The sequence below is a fragment of the Oncorhynchus clarkii genome, chromosome 3 (genome assembly GCF_045791955.1).
Source record: "Oncorhynchus clarkii lewisi isolate Uvic-CL-2024 chromosome 3, UVic_Ocla_1.0, whole genome shotgun sequence".
Lineage (NCBI taxonomy): Eukaryota > Metazoa > Chordata > Actinopteri > Salmoniformes > Salmonidae > Oncorhynchus > Oncorhynchus clarkii.
The window spans coordinates 38,749,558-38,769,557 of record NC_092149.1 but is presented as its reverse complement, the minus strand read 5'-3'; the positions used below and the strand labels follow the sequence as shown (position 1 = coordinate 38,769,557).

At 46.0% G+C, this 20,000-nt stretch overlaps 1 protein-coding gene across 1 annotated transcript in view; it reads left to right on the top strand.

Moving 5' to 3' along the window:
- Window positions 1-20,000, top strand: part of LOC139385550 (PC3-like endoprotease variant B) — a 151,724-nt gene that overhangs the window by 73,708 nt on the left and 58,016 nt on the right. Inside the window, exons 8-13 of the mRNA XM_071130706.1 lie at window positions 8,535-8,572; window positions 9,429-9,508; window positions 10,258-10,346; window positions 11,468-11,640; window positions 11,860-12,075; window positions 14,544-14,647. Coding sequence (XP_070986807.1) covers window positions 8,535-8,572; window positions 9,429-9,508; window positions 10,258-10,346; window positions 11,468-11,640; window positions 11,860-12,075; window positions 14,544-14,647 — 700 coding nt within the window. The remainder of the gene's footprint in view (window positions 1-8,534; window positions 8,573-9,428; window positions 9,509-10,257; window positions 10,347-11,467; window positions 11,641-11,859; window positions 12,076-14,543; window positions 14,648-20,000) is intronic.

Below are 20,000 nucleotides of genomic sequence, written 5' to 3'. Positions count from 1 at the left end.
GCAAAACGTAATCAACATACTCACATTTTGTGAGTTAAGTCTTATTTTCCAGACATCTTTTAACCACAATCCGTTGACATGGCTCCAAGTGTTGTTGATTTCACACTGAATCCACATTAGACAATGTAATCAAATATCAATCAAAAGTAGATTTGGAACTGATGTGTGTGCCCAGTTCTTTAACTGCTCTGGTGGTCAGTGGATTGGGTGAGGATGTCACATTGCTGCTTTAGTAATGGGTTGTTTTGTAAGAGACACCCAGCCAAGATGGGAAGGTGGCGTGATGTGTGTGATGCAGTGTGCGCTTTGTTGCATCTCACCACTGTTGTTGTTATTACTGTAATGTCCCAGAACATGACAATAACCTTAATAACATAATCACTCATCCACTGTGATCAGACACCAAGAGAGCAGAGCAGAAATACAGGGAGAGGCAGGAGAGGAAGAGAAAGGGAAAGATACATGGAGGAGAGAGACACACAACCGGGGAGGAGAGACACGGAACCAGGGATGAGAGGGAGTGGGGGGAGGGGGGAGAGAAAAAGTGAGGAAAGAGATAGGTAGGGAGAGGAACAGAGCGGAATACAGTCATGGAGGACAGGCAGAGTGGGAGATTATTAGCATGTCTTCTCATCCACCTATATCCATCCACAGATGAACATGATGTCAGTGTGCTGAATTGGCTGAGATGAAAACACACACAGATGAACATGATGTCAGTGTGCTGAATTGGCTGAGATGAAAACACACACAGATGAACATGATGTCAGTGTGCTGAATTGGCTGAGATGAAAACACAGACAGATGAACATGATGTCAGTGTGCTGAATTGGCTGAGATGAAAACACACACAGATGAACATGATGTCAGTGTGCTGAATTGGCTGAGATGAAAACACACACAGATGAACATGATGTCAGTGTGCTGAATTGGCTGAGATGAAAACACACACAGATGAACATGATGTCAGTGTGCTGAATTGGCTGAGATGAAAACACACACAGATGAACATGATGTCAGTGTGCTGAATTGGCTGAGATGAAAACACAGACAGATGAACATGATGTCAGTGTGCTGAATTGGCTGAGATGAAAACACACACAGATGAACATGATGTCAGTGTGCTGAATTGGCTGAGATGAAAACACACACAGATGAACATGATGTCAGGTGCTGAATTGGCTGAGATGAAAACACACATAGATGAACATGATGTCAGTGTGCTGTATTGGCTGAGATTGGTGTGCAACGCAGTCCTGTAACCCGCTCACTCTCTGATTGGCTGAGATTGGTGTGCAACGCAGACCTGTAACCCACTCTCTCTCTCTCTCTCTCTCTCTCTCTCTCTCTCTCTCTCTGATTGGCTGAGATGAAAACACACACAGATGACATCGACTTCTATGGGTGTGTCTCTGTCACTGTTGGCCAGAGACAAAAACAAAGGGTCAGCTATGCAAGTTAAGTCATTATATGACTATAAGCCATTGAAATATGGATTGTTGAAGGACAATTGATGCTGCCAAGACAGACACTTAGTTGAAAACCCAAAGCTGTGGAGAGCAGATAGTTGATATTAGGGTGGATGTAAAGGTTTTGAGTGAGGTGTGGATGAGGCTTCAGGTTCTCTTACAATTGACATGGGTTACAGTTGGTCTATTCCTAAATGACCCCCACCCTACCTGTCCTCCACATTAGGACTCTGGTACTGTAACCAGCTACCCACCGCCACTTCAGCCCAACCTACTCAGCCTCTTCCAGTGTCCAGGGAGAGAGAGGGTCTGTGGGGAGGCAGGCAGGGAAACGGTAGGGGCGCTCTGAGCCGCCTGAATACTAATGTCCCACTTTACAGCTCACCCTCACACACACCACACTCTTCCTCTCTCCCTCCCTCCCTCCCTCCTTCCACACACACACACACACACACACACACACACACACACACACACACACACACACACACACACACACACACACACACACACACACTCTGCTCTCCCGCCCCCTTTGCAGCCCCTCCACAGCCCCTCACAGCCAGCTCTGAACAAAGCTCCCTAATTATGGGCAGGTCTCCATGTCCACCCGGGCGCTCTTAACGACGTCGCTGATTAATTGGAGGGAGGTGTGGGGGCAGGAAGTCTCACCCTCGCCACCGCTATCGCCACGATAACACCAGCTTCCCCGCGCCACAGCGTCCCACCTCGCCCGCACACACACGCACTTGCGTGAACACACACACTCTCCCAGAGGCGTGTGGCGAGAGTAGGATTAGTGTGGGATTATATGACAACGTGAGACACACAGCCAGTTTTAGACACTGAGAATGATAAACTGCGTGAACTAGACACAGACGAAGTTGACACTCTTTTGTTGCCAGGTCTGTATTGTAAAAGATCCATAGTAACCTACCTGGTTAAATTCAGGTAAGTGGGTAGATAGACTCACAGACATGAATAGCTCGGGGTGTTGGACACATATCATTTTCAACTCAATACAATTTCATTGATCTTCTCAGTGGCGTAGTCGTCGGTCTACAGATATCTACATCCTCCACATAATACACATACAAACCCCACGCTCCGCCGATGCAATATGGCCACGTTACGTTTGTAAGAAAAGGAAGAGGTTAGCTAGCCCTATTTACTGTGAATCTTTTAGAAAATCAGGCAAATGTGAGAGCAGGAAGTGAGACCCAGGTGTGTTTGGTCTCCTCTGAAGTGATGTGTATTCATTGCCACTGCTGCTCCCGGCTCGTTGTTGCCACAAAATGGCCCCTGCGCATCTATATGTGTGATTTGTGTGTGTTCGACCCTGAGGTCCACGATGAATACAGGGCACAAAGAGACAGAGTACTGCCTGCTGCACGCACACACACACACACACACACACACACACACGTAAACCTACACAAACACACGTACGCAGGCGCGCAGATGCACGCACACACACACGCACACACTTCAGACCGGGTCACTCAGGTTCAAGGCATTTGTATTCATCGCATGTTTTACATTTGCTCCACCACCTACAGTGTTCCGTCTAGCTGAGACATGCCTGTCTGCTCTCTGACTCTGTATACCTTGATGCACTTGAATGTGCACGAAATACAGTGCCTTGCGAAAGTATTCGGCCCCCTTGAACTTTGCAACCTTTTGCCACATTTCATGCTTCAAACATAAAGATATAAAACTGTATTTTTTTGTGAAGAATCAACAACAAGTGGGACACAATCATGAAGTGGAACGACATTTATTGGATATTTAAAACTTTTTGAACAAATCAAAAACTGAAAAATTGGGCGTGCAAAATTATTCAGCCCCTTTACTTTCAGTGCAGCAAACTCTCTCCAGAAGTTCAGTGAGGATCTCTGAATGATCCAATGTTGACCTAAATGACTAATGATGATAAATACAATCCACCTGTGTGTAATCAAGTCTCCGTATAAATGCACCTGCACTGTGATAGTCTCAGAGGTCCGTCAAAAGCGCAGAGAGCATCATGAAGAACAGGGAACACACCAGGCAGGTCCGAGATACTGTTGTGAAGAAGTTTAAAGCCGGATTTGGATACAAAAAGATTTCCCAAGCTTTAAACATCCCAAGGAGCACTGTGCAAGCGATAATATTGAAATGGAAGGAGTATCAGACCACTGCAAATCTACCAAGACCTGGCCGTCCCTCTAAACTTTCAGCTCATACAAGGAGAAGACTGATCAGAGATGCAGCCAAGAGGCTCATGATCACTCTGGATGAACTTCAGAGATCTACAGCTGAGGTGGGAGACTCTGTCCATAGGACAACAATCAGTCGTATATTGCACAAATCTGGCCTTTATGGAAGATTGGCAAGAAGAAAGCCATTTCTTAAAGATATCCATAAAAAGTGTTGTTTAAAGTTTGCCACAAGCCACCTGGGAGACACACCAAACATGTGGAAGAAGGTGCTCTGATTTGATTTGTTAAAAAAGTTTGAAATATCCAATAAATGTCGTTCCACTTCATGATTGTGTCCCACTTGTTGTTGATTCTTCACAAAAAAATACAGTTTTATATCTTTATGTTTAAAGCCTGAAATGTGGCAAAAGGTCGCAAAGTTCAAGGGGGCCGAATACTTTCGCAAGGCACTGTATGTGGGTGTTTGAGTGTGTGGTGTGTGCAGAAGACAAGCATGGTGTGTTTGTACTTTCACCAGCCTTTCCTAGAACCCCGTTTTATGTTACAATGTCTCTTCATGACGGGGAGCATTAGATACTACACACACACACACAGAGAAACACACACACACGCGCCCACACAAACACACACAGAGCCGCCACTCCCCCCCCACAAACCCAACATCCTCAACACACAGACACACACAAACCACATCACTCCTTTAAAGCCAATGTTGGACGGCTAATTTCCACTGTGGCTGCTGAGATCTTCATTAGGCTGGCAGAGGGCTGCCCTGTTAGACATGGCTATTATCAGGATGATTACCACCACACCACATCCCATCATCGTTACTGTTGTCACCGGCCGCCCACGGGAGCCTCCTCAGTCAGGGGGGACAAGGCTGTGGGTTTGTCCTCTGTGCCCCTCCGTGTCCCCTCCCTCGGTGGCTTGACGATAATGCCTGATGACATCCCTGCAGCGGTGAGCGGTGTGTGTCACCTCTTAGCGGTGACTTGAGTAGTGTGAAGACGGCTCAGACACACACTTGGACGCATAAACACACACATACACACAGAGAAACGCTGTTCACACACTCTCTCCAGAAGTTCAGTGAGGATCTCTGAATGATCCAATGTTGACCTAAATGACTAATGATGATAAATACAATCCACCTGTGTGTAATCAAGTCTCCGTATAAATGCACCTGCACTGTGATAGTCTCAGAGGTCCGTCAAAAGCGCAGAGAGCATCATGAAGAACAGGGAACACACCAGGCAGGTCCGAGATACTGTTGTGAAGAAGTTTAAAGCCGGATTTGGATACAAAAAGATTTCCCAAGCTTTAAACATCCCAAGGAGCACTGTGCAAGCGATAATATTGAAATGGAAGGAGTATCAGACCACTGCAAATCTACCAAGACCTGGCCGTCCCTCTAAACTTTCAGCTCATACAAGGAGAAGACTGATCCGAGATGCAGCCAAGAGGCTCATGATCACTCTGGATGAACTTCAGAGATCTACAGCTGAGGTGGGAGACTCTGTCCATAGGACAACAATCAGTCGTATATTGCACAAATCTGGCCTTTATGGAAGATTGGCAAGAAGAAAGCCATTTCTTAAAGATATCCATAAAAAGTGTTGTTTAAAGTTTGCCACAAGCCACCTGGGAGACACACCAAACATGTGGAAGAAGGTGCTCTGGTCAGATTAAAGCAAAATTGAACTTTTTGGCAACAATGCAAAACGTTATGTTTGGCGTAAAAGCAACACAGCTGAACACACCATCCCCACTGTCAAACATAGTGGTGGCAGCATCATGGTTTGGGCCTGCTTTTCTTCAGCAGGGACAGGGAAGATGGTTAAAATTGATGGGAAGATGGATGGAGCCAAATACAGGACCATTCTGGAAGAAAACCTGATGGAGTCTGCAAAAGACCTGAGACTGGGACATAGATTTGTCTTCCAACAAGACAATGATCCAAAACATAAAGCAACATCTACAATGGAATGGTTCAAAAATAAACATATCCAGGTGTTAGAATGGCCAAGTCAAAGTCCAGACCTGAATCCAATCGAGAATCTGTGGAAAGAACTGAAAACTGCTGTTCACAAATGCTCTCCATCCAACCTCACTGAGCTCGAGCTGTTTTGCAAGGAGGAATGGGAACAAATGTCAGTCTCTCGATGTGCAAAACTGATAGAGACATACCCCAAGCGACTTACAGCTGTAATCGCAGCAAAAGGTGGCGCTACAAAGTATTAACTTAAGGGGGCTGAATAATTTTGCACGCCCAATTTTTCAGTTTTTGATTTGTTAAAAAAGTTTGAAATATCCAATAAATGTCGTTCCACTTCATGATTGTGTCCCACTTGTTGTTGATTCTTCACAAAAAAATACAGTTTTATATCTTTATGTTTAAAGCCTGAAATGTGGCAAAAGGTCGCAAAGTTCAAGGGGGCCGAATACTTTCGCAAGGCACTGTATGTGGGTGTTTGAGTGTGTGGTGTGTGCAGAAGACAAGCATGGTGTGTTTGTACTTTCACCAGCCTTTCCTAGAACCCCGTTTTATGTTACAATGTCTCTTCATGACGGGGAGCATTAGATACTACACACACACACACAGAGAAACACACACACACGCGCCCACACAAACACACACAGAGCCGCCACTCCCCCCCCACAAACCCAACATCCTCAACACACAGACACACACAAACCACATCACTCCTTTAAAGCCAATGTTGGACGGCTAATTTCCACTGTGGCTGCTGAGATCTTCATTAGGCTGGCAGAGGGCTGCCCTGTTAGACATGGCTATTTTCAGGATGATTACCACCACACCACATCCCATCATCGTTACTGTTGTCACCGGCCGCCCACGGGAGCCTCCTCAGTCAGGGGGGACAAGGCTGTGGGTTTGTCCTCTGTGCCCCTCCGTGTCCCCTCCCTCGGTGGCTTGACGATAATGCCTGATGACATCCCTGCAGCGGTGAGCGGTGTGTGTCACCTCTTAGCGGTGACTTGAGTAGTGTGAAGACGGCTCAGACACACACTTGGACGCATAAACACACACATACACACAGAGAAACGCTGTTCACACACGCACACTCACGCCCGTACTCACACACACACACACACACACGCACAGTCACACACACACACGCGCACACAGAATCACAGCTGACACACAAGCACTCACGAATGCGGACGCACATTCATGCACTCACGCACACAGAAACGCTGCTCACTGAACTTTGTTAACAAGGCGAGCTCCTTCACCAGCGGCAGCCTGGTGGTAATTCACTACACCTCAGAGAACAGACCCAGACAGGCCCAGGCTTTATACAGGTGATGCTCACAGGAGGGGATTCTCTCTACTACAGGTAGATGTAGATTTTGAGTTCACTGTTAGTATATGTCAATGATAATGGGTTGATTTCTTTTTGGTCTCCATGATCTATTAAGCTGGCTGTTGGGCTCGGAGAGGAAACGAAAGAAGGACAGAAGGGAGACTGGAAGAAAAAGAGAATGCGGCGAGAGAAAAGAGAGGATAGAGATATGGAGAGGGACATATTTACTGGGAGGCTAAGATTCACACACACACACAGAGAGAGGAGGAAGGAGAGAGAGAGAGAGAGAGAGAGAGAGAGAGAGAGAGAGAGACGGAGGTTGTGGCCAGGCGTGGTGTGCTTGTACTCACCCGGGCTCTAACCCTTCACAGATGAACACAATCAGGCCGCCTCGGTCAACGGTGGGTTGTCATGGCAACCTGGCGGCACAGCCTGTGTGGGACAAAGGGCTGGCGCGTCCTGTGTGTGTGTGAGCGTGTTTGTGCGTGTGTGTGTGTGGCAGAGCGGGCCGGGCCCTCCTGGGGCCTCCATTCGCCTGTCTGTGAGAGAGTCCACAGGGGCCCTGCAACAGGAGGAGAGAAGAGAAAGAGGGGAAGAGAGATGGAGAGATGGGGATGAGAGGGAGGAGGGAGGGAGGGAGAGATAGAGACAGATTGAGAAAGTATAGCTAGAGTCCGCAGGGGCTCAGCCACAGGAGAAGAGAGAGGGAGGGGAGATGGAGGGAGGAGGAAAAGAGGGAGAGATGGGGTGAGAGAGCAGAAAAAGGACCTAGCAGAGAGCCCGTTCCACAGGAGAAAGAAAAGGGGAGAGAGAGAGGGGGCAGGAGAGATGGAGAGATTGAAGTAGAGAGCATCCTGCATCCCATCTGCATCCTCTCTGTCCTCTGCATCCTCTCTGTCCTCTGCATCCTCTCTGTCCTCTGTATCCTCTCTGTCCTCTGCATCCTCTCTGTCCTCTGCATCCTCTCTGTCCTCTGCATCCTCTCTGTCCTCTGCATCCTCTCTGTCCTCTGCATCCTCTCTGTCCTCTGCATCCTCTCTGTCCTCTGCATCCTCTCTGTCCTCTGCATCCTCGCTGTCCTCTGCATCCTCTCTGTCCTCTGCATCCTCTCTGTCCTCTGCATCCTCTCTGTCCTCTGCATCCTCTCTGTCCTCTGCATCCTCGCTGTCCTCTGCATCCTCTCTGTCCTCTGCATCCTCTCTGTCCTCTGCATCCTCTCTGTCCTCTGCATCCTCGCTGTCCTCTGCATCCTCTCTGTCCTCTGCATCCTCTCTGTCCTCTGCATCATCTCTGTCCTCTGCATCCTCTCTGTCCTCTGCATCCTCTCTGTCTCTTTTTCCTCTCCTCTCCTCGTCTTCTCTCTCCCAGCCGGACCGCTTACATTTTTTAGAAATCCCTTCAGGTTCAAAGAAGAGAGAATGGAGGAACATCCAGACTCATTGCGTGTTAAATCATGCATCCTTTCAGCTCCTGTATCCCTCATTTGTAGCTTTTATGTACAAACACTGATATTTACTTTCCTGCCTCCCCTTTAGGTGTGGATCATACAAACACGGATCTGAAGAGAAACTTTGTGAGTAAACTTGATCGGTTTATTTTGAAGTGACCATCTATATCATCTGTCCTAATGGGCCATTACACAATTCATTCATGAAGCATTTACTGTATGTACAGTAGATAATGCTATAAAGCAGATAGATTAACACCCATGTCAAATTGATGAAGCTATAGTGGAGCGCTGCTAACTGCTTCGGGTGAAGTTTCAACCTAGATACAGATCTAGGATCAGCTTCTCCTCCTCGAATCCCAACCCTAACCATTAGTGGGGGAAATTGTAAACTGACCCAAGATCAGCGTCTAGGGGCGACTGCACTCTACACCAACTCACCCAGAGTAGAGGCGCTGTAGTGGACTGACTGCCAGACAATTGACTGGCTACTACTGCTTTCTATCATTTATAATCTGAGAGCCACTGTTCAGATCAAAGCCAACAGGCCAACATGTAGTTTGGCACTCAGGTTCAGCCTGAGAGAGAGATTGAAGCAGGGCTACATGAGGTTATACTCTGACTCCTGTCTCCTCGAGTGCACCTCCTTGATCACATTTGACTCGATAGACACACATCATTTATCTGCTGTGTAGCCTGTCCTCTCCTCCCCTCGCAGTGAACAGCTTGTCCCCCCCGTATAGAATGAGAGAGCAGGACAACACATAGACGACCATCATGACACATCAATATGCTTCTAGAAATGCCGTTTTATTACCTCCTGTGTCATTTCCACGTCCTCCCAATTCTGATGCCAGACCCGATCGTGCTGTATAGCCAACCCCTAACAACCATAAAAGTTGTACAGCTAATAACAGATCTGGGATCAGGCTACATGCTCTCCATGTTGTTCCCTGACATTACACGATGGTGTGTCTCTCAGGAGGCCTTGGCCAGTTTTGACCTGCGCGGCTCCCACGGCCTTTCCCATGACCCCATGCCACTCAGAGACGAGGAGAACGGGTAACGCGCTTCTTAATCCCTACATTCGTCTCACTCTTTTCACCCCCCTCTCTCATTCTTCGTGTTCCCCTGTCATCTCACTCTTTTCACCACCCACTCTCATTCTTCGTGTTCCCCTGTCATCTCACTCTTTTCACCCCCCCCTCTCTCATTCTTCGTGTTCCCCTGTCATCTCACTCTTTTCACCCCCCTCTCTCATTCTTCGTGTTCCCCTGTCATCTCACTCTTTTCACCCCCCTCTCTCATTCTTCGTGTTCCCCTGTCATCTCACTCTTTTCACCCCCCACTCTCATTCTTCGTGTTCCCCTGTCATCTCACTCTTTTCACCCCCCTCTCTCATTCTTCGTGTTCCCCTGTCATCTCACTCTTTTCACCCCCCTCTCTCATTCTTCGTGTTCCCCTGTCATCTCACTCTTTTCACCCCCCTCTCTCATTCTTCGTGTTCCCCTGTCATCTCACTCTTTTCACCCCCCTCTCTCATTCTTCGTGTTCCCCTGTCATCTCACTCTTTTCACCCCCCTCTCTCATTCTTCGTGTTCCCCTGTCATCTCTCACTATTTGCAGTCGTCTTTCCCTTTGAAGTTTTGTTTCCTCATTTTTGGAATGGGTTGTCCTTTGTCAAAACTTGCGCAGAGATACAGTCGTTTTTTGTTTTGTGTGTGTGCGTGCGTGAGAAGAGTGCCTGCGTGTTTATGTGCGTGCATGTTTGTGTGTGCATGTGTACGACATAACGTTCTGACCTGTCCCAGTCATGGCACCCGGTGTGCAGGGGAAGTGGCCATGGAGGCCAACAACTCTTACTGTGGCGTGGGCATCGCTTTCAACGCCAGGATCGGTGGTGAGTACAACACTGCCCGCGTCCATGCCAATGTAATCTATCAAAAGGAAATACCGGTAGAAGTTGAATGATTGTACCATAATATGTACATATAATAGGATTGCACTGTACTCTGACAAACGTACATTGTCTACGAGACATGATATTGTCTAATGCAGTATACCATTATGATTCAATCATTCCATGACTCAGTCGGACTGAGTAGGAGACGCTAGGCGAGGTGACAATGAGCAGTAGAGTGACAGTGCGTTCGTGAAGACGAGAAGAGCCGTGTTTATATTACCAGAGAAATGATATGATATGTAGCAGTGCGGTGGTAACATGCTACGAGGACGATCACCCATCAAATGTAATGAAATGGCTCAATAAAAGGCAAATGACAACAGGGTAATGCAATGCCAGTGATTGGTTATGACATAAGCTGGCGAGATAATGTATGAGTCCCAAATGGCACCCTATTTCCCATATAGCGTACTACGTTTGATGGGCCGTGGTCAAAAGCAGTGCACCAAAAAAAATAGGGAATAGGGTGGGTTTTTGGGAGGCAGACCTAGTTAAAGTGAGTCATAGCGCTGAGGCTTGATAACGAGGACAAAGGGACCACAGGCGGATCCACAACAGAACAATGCATTTGCAGCGCATTCCTTCGATGAAGCCCAGCAATCAATACGTCTATTGCAGCCAGTTTAGGTGTTGATATTCAGCTGTATTTGTGAATGACGAGAGAAATATATCTAATCAGTGTTTGTGTTTGGATTTGACAGGGACACACTATTATTGAGCCATACAGACCTAATTGAACACCTCATTTTGGGTTTGAGTTGTTGTAATTCGTTTTTTTTGTGAGGATCACTAATATAATACAGCCGTACAGACCATAGCAGAAGTATGCATCAACAAGAAAATGTATTGGGACATTTGAATAAAAATATCCTCTGAAAATCACTGTTTTTATTCTAGTGTCATACTATAACTCTAAAAGCTAACAGCTGTTCAAACCAATTCACAGGGCTAGATCGATATCATAATAAATGTGCAGTAAAAAAAATCATCCTTGGAGTGAACTGTCCCCCCTGACCTCTTCCCTCTGCCCCTTGACCTCTGGCCTTTGACCCGGCCAGGTATCCGTCTGCTGGACGGCACGGTGACTGACTCCATGGAGGCCACGTCTCTGACCTTCAACAACGACTTCATCGATGTGTACGTGTGCTGCTGGGGCCCGCGGGACGACGGACAGGAGATGGCCGGGCCGGGGACACTCACACAGAAAGCACTGAGGCTGGGCACGCAGAAGGCAAGGATAACACACACACACACACACACACAGGAAAAGTACATGCAGGCACGCAAGTATACACACACTCATACTGTACATGCATGCACACATGCACGTCCACACACACAAACTCATGCACGCGTGCACGCTCGCTTTTCTCTATTCCATGTAATTCTATTCTATTCAATTTTATCCTTCCACCAACTCCCCTCTCCGCTCTCTTTCACCTTCATACAGGGGCGAGGTGGAAAAGGAAGTATATTTGTGTGGGCGTCTGGTAATGGTGGGTTGGTGAACGACCACTGTGGAGCAGACGGCTATGTCAACAGTGTCTACAGCATTGCCATCGGTGCGGTCACTCACATGGGCAAGCCCGCCTTTTTCGGTGAGCCCTGCCCTGCTGTCATGGCTGTCACTCTAACTGGAGCCAGTTTGGAAAACACACTACCCCTAGTAAGTCTCTGTGTATGTGGGTGGGTGTGTCTGCGTGCGTGCGTGTATATCTATTTGATGATGTGTGTGTGTGTGTGTGTGTGTGTGTGTGTGTGTGTGTGTGTGTGTGTGTGTGTGTGTGTGTGTGTGTGTGTGTGTGTGTGTGTGTGTGTGTGTGTGTGTGTGTGTGTATCTATTCGACACTGTGTGAGAGCGAGTGCAGCACTGCTCTTTAGCTCCTGTTAGCAGCCTGTTAACTGCTGTGATATTTATAGCGGCCTCACGGTTGACCTGGGAGGCTGCTGGGCAGGATGTGGCTGGCAGATATGTGTGGATGCACACACACACACACAGTCGCAAGTGTTAATTGGAGGTGAAGCGTGGCACCGCGGCTGAAGTGGCAGAGAAGAAGAGGGAACGAGAGAAGGAAGAGAGGTGTTGATGTGCACTCAGTTCAGGAGTGTGACAAAGTCGAAGGCCAGGAAAGAAACATGTCTGTATGCTCAGCTCCATGGATACAGACTAACAGTCTAATATTACCCAGTAACACCTACCACTGACTGTGACTACTGCTACTTCCAGGCTTACTCCCCTGAGGCATTCAGTCAGTCACCACATTCATGCTCAGAAGTGTTTCCTGCGAAAGCCAGCTAGATTTACTCAAGGTTTTCTAAAGCTAACCAGCTTCAGTTAGCGTCACATTTCAGCTCAGGCGTCATCCGTACGACGACGGTGGATGTTGCTTGCCCGCCTGCCACTAACTGTAGCGAGCTGCATGTTGCGCACGGTTAGTCGAATATACTGAACTCTTCCATGTGCGAGTCAGTGCCACATTTACAGTTGTGCCAAAAATCGTTAGTTATCGTTGCAAATTCAGCGGGTTTATGTTGTGAAATAGGCTTTTAGAAGTGCTGTCTTTATTTTATTACTGATCTACTTCGGTGTGCTCATCAATGCACAACCACAAGCCTCCTTTTTCCCACCGCTATCGACAACAAACTTTCAGACAAAAGTTTTACTGTGTGAAGTTTCAAATGCATTCTGTCATTGCTCGACGTACAGTATAATGCGATTATATTTTAACACAACGACAGAAACATTTGATTGATGAAATATGTATTCAGTCGTCTTCCTCAAATGAATGGGATGATGACACAGTCTTTGCAAGAGGGAGGGAATATGGTTTCGTCGGTCCTCAACTTGTGGCTCAGTCATTTCATTCAGGGTAAGTGGAGTAGCCCTGGGTTAACCTGCACCCGAGGAGGTAGAGGAGCAGGTTAGTTCTGAAGGATTCGCTTTCATATGACTGGTTATCCCGAGTTGAAAGTTCCCTCGCTAACTCCTCAAAATTGAGAGAGAGAGAGAGAGAGAGAGAGAGAGAGAGAGAGAGAGAGAGAGAGAGAGATACATTTCCCCTGGTCGCTGTCACAAAATCAGTTCCCCCACGTGTGGCTTCACTGAAATCTTCACCCGAGAGCATAATAGCTAACTATGTATGAATGTGTTTCTTTGGTTAAAAAAGAGTGTACTCACATTCAACAATTGTCCCAGGTGCATGGTCTAAATAACTATACCGAACAAAAATATCAAACGCATCATGCAACAATTTCAAGGATTTTACTGAGTTACAGTTCATGTGAGGAAATCAGTCATTAAGTCATTAGGCCCTAATCTATGGATTTCACATGTGGGAATACAGGTATGGATCTGTTAGCCACAGATACCTTAAAAAGAAATAGGCCTTACAATGGGCCTCACAATCTTGTCACGGTATTTCTGTGCATTCAGATTGCCATCGATAAAATGCTCTTGTGTTCGTCGTCCGTCGCTTATGCCTGCCGAAACCATAACCCCACCACCACTATGGGGCACTCTGTTCATGACGTTGATATCAGCAAACCGCTCGCCCACACGACGCTATACACATGTTCTACGGTTGTGAGGCCGGTTGGACGTACTGCCAAATTCTCTACAACGACGTTGGAGGTGGCTTATGGTAGAGAAATTAACATTAAATTCTCTGGCAACAGCTCTGTTAGACATTCCTGAAGTCAGCATGCCAATTGCGGGCTCCCTCAAAACTTGAGACATCTGTAGCATTGTGTTGCGTGAAAAAACTGCATATTTTAGAGTGACCTTTTATTGTCCCCAGCACAAGGGGCACCTGCATAATGATCATGCTGTTTAATCAGCTTCTCGATATGACACAACTGTCAGGTGGATGTAATGTATTATCTTGGAAAAGGAGAAATACTGACTAACAAGGGATGTAAACACATTTGTGTTTTTTTTTTACATAGAACCCAAAAGGGTTTGACCTGGAACCAAAAGGGTTCTCCAAAGGGTAACCCTTTTAGGTTTTTGATAGCACCTTTTTTGCTAAGAGTGTACCCTGCACGTAAAAAAAAATGTGTTGTCGTGTGTGTGTACACCATTATATTTGTTAAGTTGCAACTGAAATGTACAGTGTTCTGTTGTGTGCTCTGCAGGTGACAGTGTCCAATCTAGGGGACGGTTGTGTCACCCACTTTGCGGGGACATCCAGTGCTGCACCCATCGCGGCCGGGATTCTGGCTCTTGTCCTGGAGGCCAAGTAAGCCTTGGTCATCCTCTCCCCTCCTGACCCTTACTCAACTGTCACATAATTTTCTCCACTATCTGTTTTTCATCTACATTCCATGGCTTACTGTAGGTAGTTTGCTTTGCATCTATTAGTGGTCTTAGTTTCCCATCTTTATGTCTAAGTTCAAGTAGCTCCCTTTCTCTCTCCCTGTCTATTTGTGAAAGTGCTCTCTCTCTCTCTCTCTCTCTCTCTCTCTCTCTCTCTCTCCCTCTCTCTCCCTCTCTCTCTCTCTCTCTCATTCAGATTGCTTTATTGCTTTATTGCCAAAGCAATATTGTAGTACAGTGTTTCAGTAATTACAGTACAATGCAATGAGGATAATGAAATACAGTTAGCCTTGCAGTTAAGAGCGCTGGACCAGTAACCAAAAGGTCGCTGGTTCAAGTCCTCGAGATGACTAGGTGAAAAGTCTGTCGATGTGCCCTTCAGCAAGGCACTTAACCCTAATTGCTCCGGTAAGTCCCTCTGGATAAGAGCGTTTACTAAAATGTAATAACAATAGTTAATTTCAGTAGCAGTAGTAATAACACTAGATAAAGTATACAGGCACAACACTACTGCTGTTGTATTGTGTCATATTTGGTCGATTCATTTAATTTAATAAGATAAACAATGGCTAATAAATGAATAACAAAATGTAAGAGGATGATGGTTACACTATGTATTGCTTGTAAGTTATATGCAATGTAAAAACTCCAGGGAATGTTCATGGGATGTCCCTCAGGCTATGGCAATCATATACAGTTGAAGTTTACCTAAAAACTTGTTTTTCAACCAATCCACAAATTTCTTGTTAACACACTACAGCTTTGGCAAGTTGGTTAGGACATCTACTTTATGAAAGACACAAGTCATTTTTCTAACAATTGTTTACAGACAGAATATTTCACTTATAATTCACTGTATCACAATTCCAGTGGTTCAGCAGTTTACATACACTACGTTGACTGTGCCTTTAAACAGCTTGGAAAATGCCAGAAAATGATGTCATGGCTTTAGAAGCTTCTGTTAGGCTAATTGACATAGTTTGAGTCAATTGGAGGTGTACCTGTGGATGTATTTCAAGGCCTACCTTCAAACTCAGCGCCTCTTCATTTTCCGATGAAAAGAAAAGAAATCAGCCAAGACCTCAGAAAGTCTGGTTCATCCTTGGGAGCAATTTCCAAACGCCTGAAGGTTTCACGTTCATCTGTACAAACAATAGTACACAAGTATAAACACCATGGGTCCACGCAGCCTTGATACTGCTCAGGAAGGAGATGCGTTCTGTCTCCTAGACATGAATGTACTCTGGTGCGAAAAGTGCAAATCAATCCCAGAACAACAGCAAAGGACCTTGTGTGATGCTGGAGGAAACAAGTACAAAAGTATCTATATCCACAGTAAAACGAGTCCTATATCGACATAACCTGAAAGGCCGCTCAGCAAGGAAAAACCCACTGCTCCAAAACCACCATAAAAAAGCCAGACTACGGTTTGCAACTGCACATGGGGACGAAGATCGTACTTTTTGGAGAAATGACCACTGGTCAGATGAAAAAAAAATAGAATTGTTTGGCCATAAAGACCATCGTTATGTTTGGAGGAAAAAGGGAGAGGGACTGGTACAAGCTGAAGAACACCATCCCAATCGTGAAGCACGGGGTGGCAGCATCATGTTGTGGAGGTGCTTTGCTGCAAGAGGGACTGGTGCACTTAACAAAATAGATGGAATCATGAGGGAGGAAAATTATGTGGATATATTGAAGCAACATCTCAAGACATCAGTCGGGAAGTTAAAGCTTGGTCGCAAATGGGTCTTCCAAATGGACAATGACCTCAAGCACACTTCCAAAGTTGTGGCAAAATGGCTTAAAGGACAACAAAGTCAAGGTATTGGAGTGGCCGCCACAAAGCCCTGGCCTCAGTCCTATAGAACATTTGTGGGCAGAACTGAAAAAGCATGTGTGAGCAAGGAGGCCTACAAACCCAACTCAGTTACACCAACTCTGTCAGGAGGAATGGGCCAAAATTCACCCAACTTATTGTGGGAAGCTTGTGGAAGGCTACCCTAAACGTTTGAGCCAAGTTAAACAATTTAAAGGCAATGCTACCAAATACTAATTGAGTGTATGTAAACTTCTAACCCACTGGGAATGTGATGAAAGAAATCAAAACTGAAATAAATCATTCTCTCTACTATTCTTCTGACATTTCACATTCTTAAAACTAAAGTGGTGATCCTAACTGACCTAAAACAGGGAATTTTTACTAGGATTAAATGTCAGGAATTATGAAAAACTGAGTTTAAATGTATTTGGCTAAGGTGTATGTAATCTTCCGACTTCAACTGTACATATCATATCATAATAATATGTTCTTAACTGACTTGCCTAGTTAAATAAAGGTAAAATAAATCAAATAAAAAATATCTGGCAGTACAATTTGCGATTTCTCCGTCACCCAGAATAACAGCTGACATAGGGGACTCATCAGGTTACAGCCCTTGGGTTTCCAGCGCTTTGAATTGAATGGGTGTTTTGGGGCTTCATTTCAAATGGTGCTAAATTGTTTGTGTACTTTCCTTAATATTTACAATTCAAGGGAATCTTCCAAGTTCTGCTCTGCGTGCATTATTTGGTACTTTCTATTGGATTTTTAGGACAATTCTGCAGAAATCTGTACGTGGATATTCTATTGGGTTTCTCTCCCAATGATTATAATCAGGCTGGACCCCAAATTTCGCTTCCATATATAGTGCAATTGGTAAAATTACACTACTGAATATTTTGCTCCAGATCTGGTTAGGAATATTTATTTTGGAGAATTTTATTTTTATGGAATAGAAGCTTTGCAGCTTTTTATTTTAGAGCTTTCACTCCCAGATCAAATCCACCAAGAGGCACAGATTATTTTGTCTCAGGTAGTTGTACCATTGGGCACGTCAAATATCTCATTCCAAAATCATGGGCAATAATATGGAGTTGGTTCCCCCGTTGCTGTTATAACAACCTCCATTCTTCTGCAAAGGCTTTCCACTAAATGTTGGAACATCGCTGCAGGGACTTGCTTCCATTCATCCACAAGAGCATTGGTGAGGTCGAGCAACGATGTTGGGCAATTAGGCCTGGCTCGCAGTCGGCGTTCCAATTCATCCCAAAGGTGTTTGATGGGGTTGAGGTCAGGGCTCAGGGCAGGCCAGTCAAGTTCTTCCACATCATTTCTGTATGACCTCGCTTTGTGCACTGTCATACTGAAACAGGAAAGGGCCTTCCCCAAAATATTGCCACAAAGTTGGAAGCACATAATCATCTAGAATGTTATTGTATGCTGTAGTGTTCAGATTTCCCTTCACTGGCACTAAGAGGGCTAGCCCGAACCATGAAAAACAGCCCCAGACCATTATTCCTCCTCCACCAAACTTTATAGTTAGCACTATGTATTCGGGCAGGTAGCGTTCTCCTGGCATCCGCCAAACCCAGATTTTTCCGTTGGACTGCCAGGTTGTGAAGCTTGATTCATCACATGCACATGGTGATCTTGGGCTTAGGATGATCGGCCATGGAAACCCATTTCATGAAGCTCCCGAAAAACAGTTATTGTGCTGACGTTGCTTCCAGAGGCAGTTTGGAATTGTTGCAAGTGTTGCAACAGAGGACAGACTATTTTTACGCTCTAGGCGCTTCAGCACTCAGCAGTCCAATTCTGTGAGCTTGTGTGGCCTACCACTTCGCGGCTGAGCCTTTGCTGCCCCTAGATGTTTCCACTTCCACAATAACATCACTCACAGTTGACCGGGGCAGCTCTAGCAAGGCAGACATTTGATGAACTGACTTGTTGGAAAGGTGGCATCCTATGATGGTGCCAGCTTGAAAGTCACTGAGCTATTCAGTTATGCCATGTTTGTCTATGGAGATTGCATGGCTGTGTACTTGATTTTATACACCTGTCAGCAACGGGTGTGACTGAAATAGCCGAATCCATCGATTTGAAGGGGTGTCCATATACTTTTGTATATGTAATGTATTTCCTAATTTCCTAATCTCTCTCGCTCTCTCTCTCTCTCTCTCTCTCTCTCTCTCTCACTCTCGCTCTCTTTCTGCACTGCGTTGGTATGTGGACTTGGGCCCTAGTCGTGATTGTAGCTCTGTAACTTTGTAGCTGTCCGTGGCGTCTGCCTGCTGCCGTTCCTCAGTGTTATTGATGAGCCCGGGGCAGGGCTTTACCGCTCCACCTGTCACGCCACGCTGGCCCAGTCTCGCCCGCTTGGCTGTAAAATGGTCCGGAGGTCCCCTGGGCGAGTTGTGCTCCCAGGACATTACTTGTTAAGGGCTTGTATGACCTGCACCTATATATCACATCTCAGGGCTGATATTCCCCTCATGTCTTAATGGAGCTGAGCAGAGCACATGCACTCACACACACACACGCACACATACTGTCATAACACCCACAACCTCACCAGCAGAGTACAAAAAAACACACACACTGTGCAATTAAAATAATTATCTCTGTCTACTCTCCCAACTCTTTCCTCCTGGTTCAATGTGTTGACTCCAAATCTCTTTTCCAGTTTTACTTTAGTCCCTCTATGTAAATATCACATATTTCATTCCATCCTTTCATCAGCTTTACAGCTTTTTAATATTCTGTACGTCTATTTCAATCTTTTACATTCTCAAAATTCCCAACACCATTTTTGGCTACTTTGCCTCTTCACTAGTTCTCTCAACCTCTGTTCATTCCCTCCATCTTCAGTCCACCTTTAATCGTCCCTCTCTTTTACCCAATCCCCGACACTCATAGAGTCTGTCTGTACCGCTCCAGTCTCCCAGAACCAATGACAACCCCACGCTCTACCCTTACATTTACTGTATTATATTACAACTGTATTTAACCAGACAAGTCAGCTGAGAACCAGTTCCTATGTACAGTGATGGCCTGGCCAGTGGCGAGACGAAAGCATGTCCTGTCACTCTGTTTGTGTGCGGGTATGTGGTGTGACTCTGTGGTCAGGTTATTAATGGAGGATGTGTGTGAGAGATTCCTCATTAACCCCAGTGGCCAGTGCTCAGCTAGGGGTCAGCCAGCCCCGCTCTGGGAAAGGCCCCGTATTCAAACACATGAACGCAAACAAATTATCTTTTAATTTGCTCCAATCGCAGTGGACTGACAGTTCTTTCTCTCTCTCTCTCTCTCTCTCTCTCTCTCTCTCTCTCTCTCTGGCTCTCTCCAACTCCACACCCCTTTTCACCCTCTCTTTCTCTCTCTCCCTGCCTCTGTCTGTTCCAACCCTGTTTATTTTTTCTCTCTACCCTTCTGTCGCCTGTCTCCCGCTCTGCGT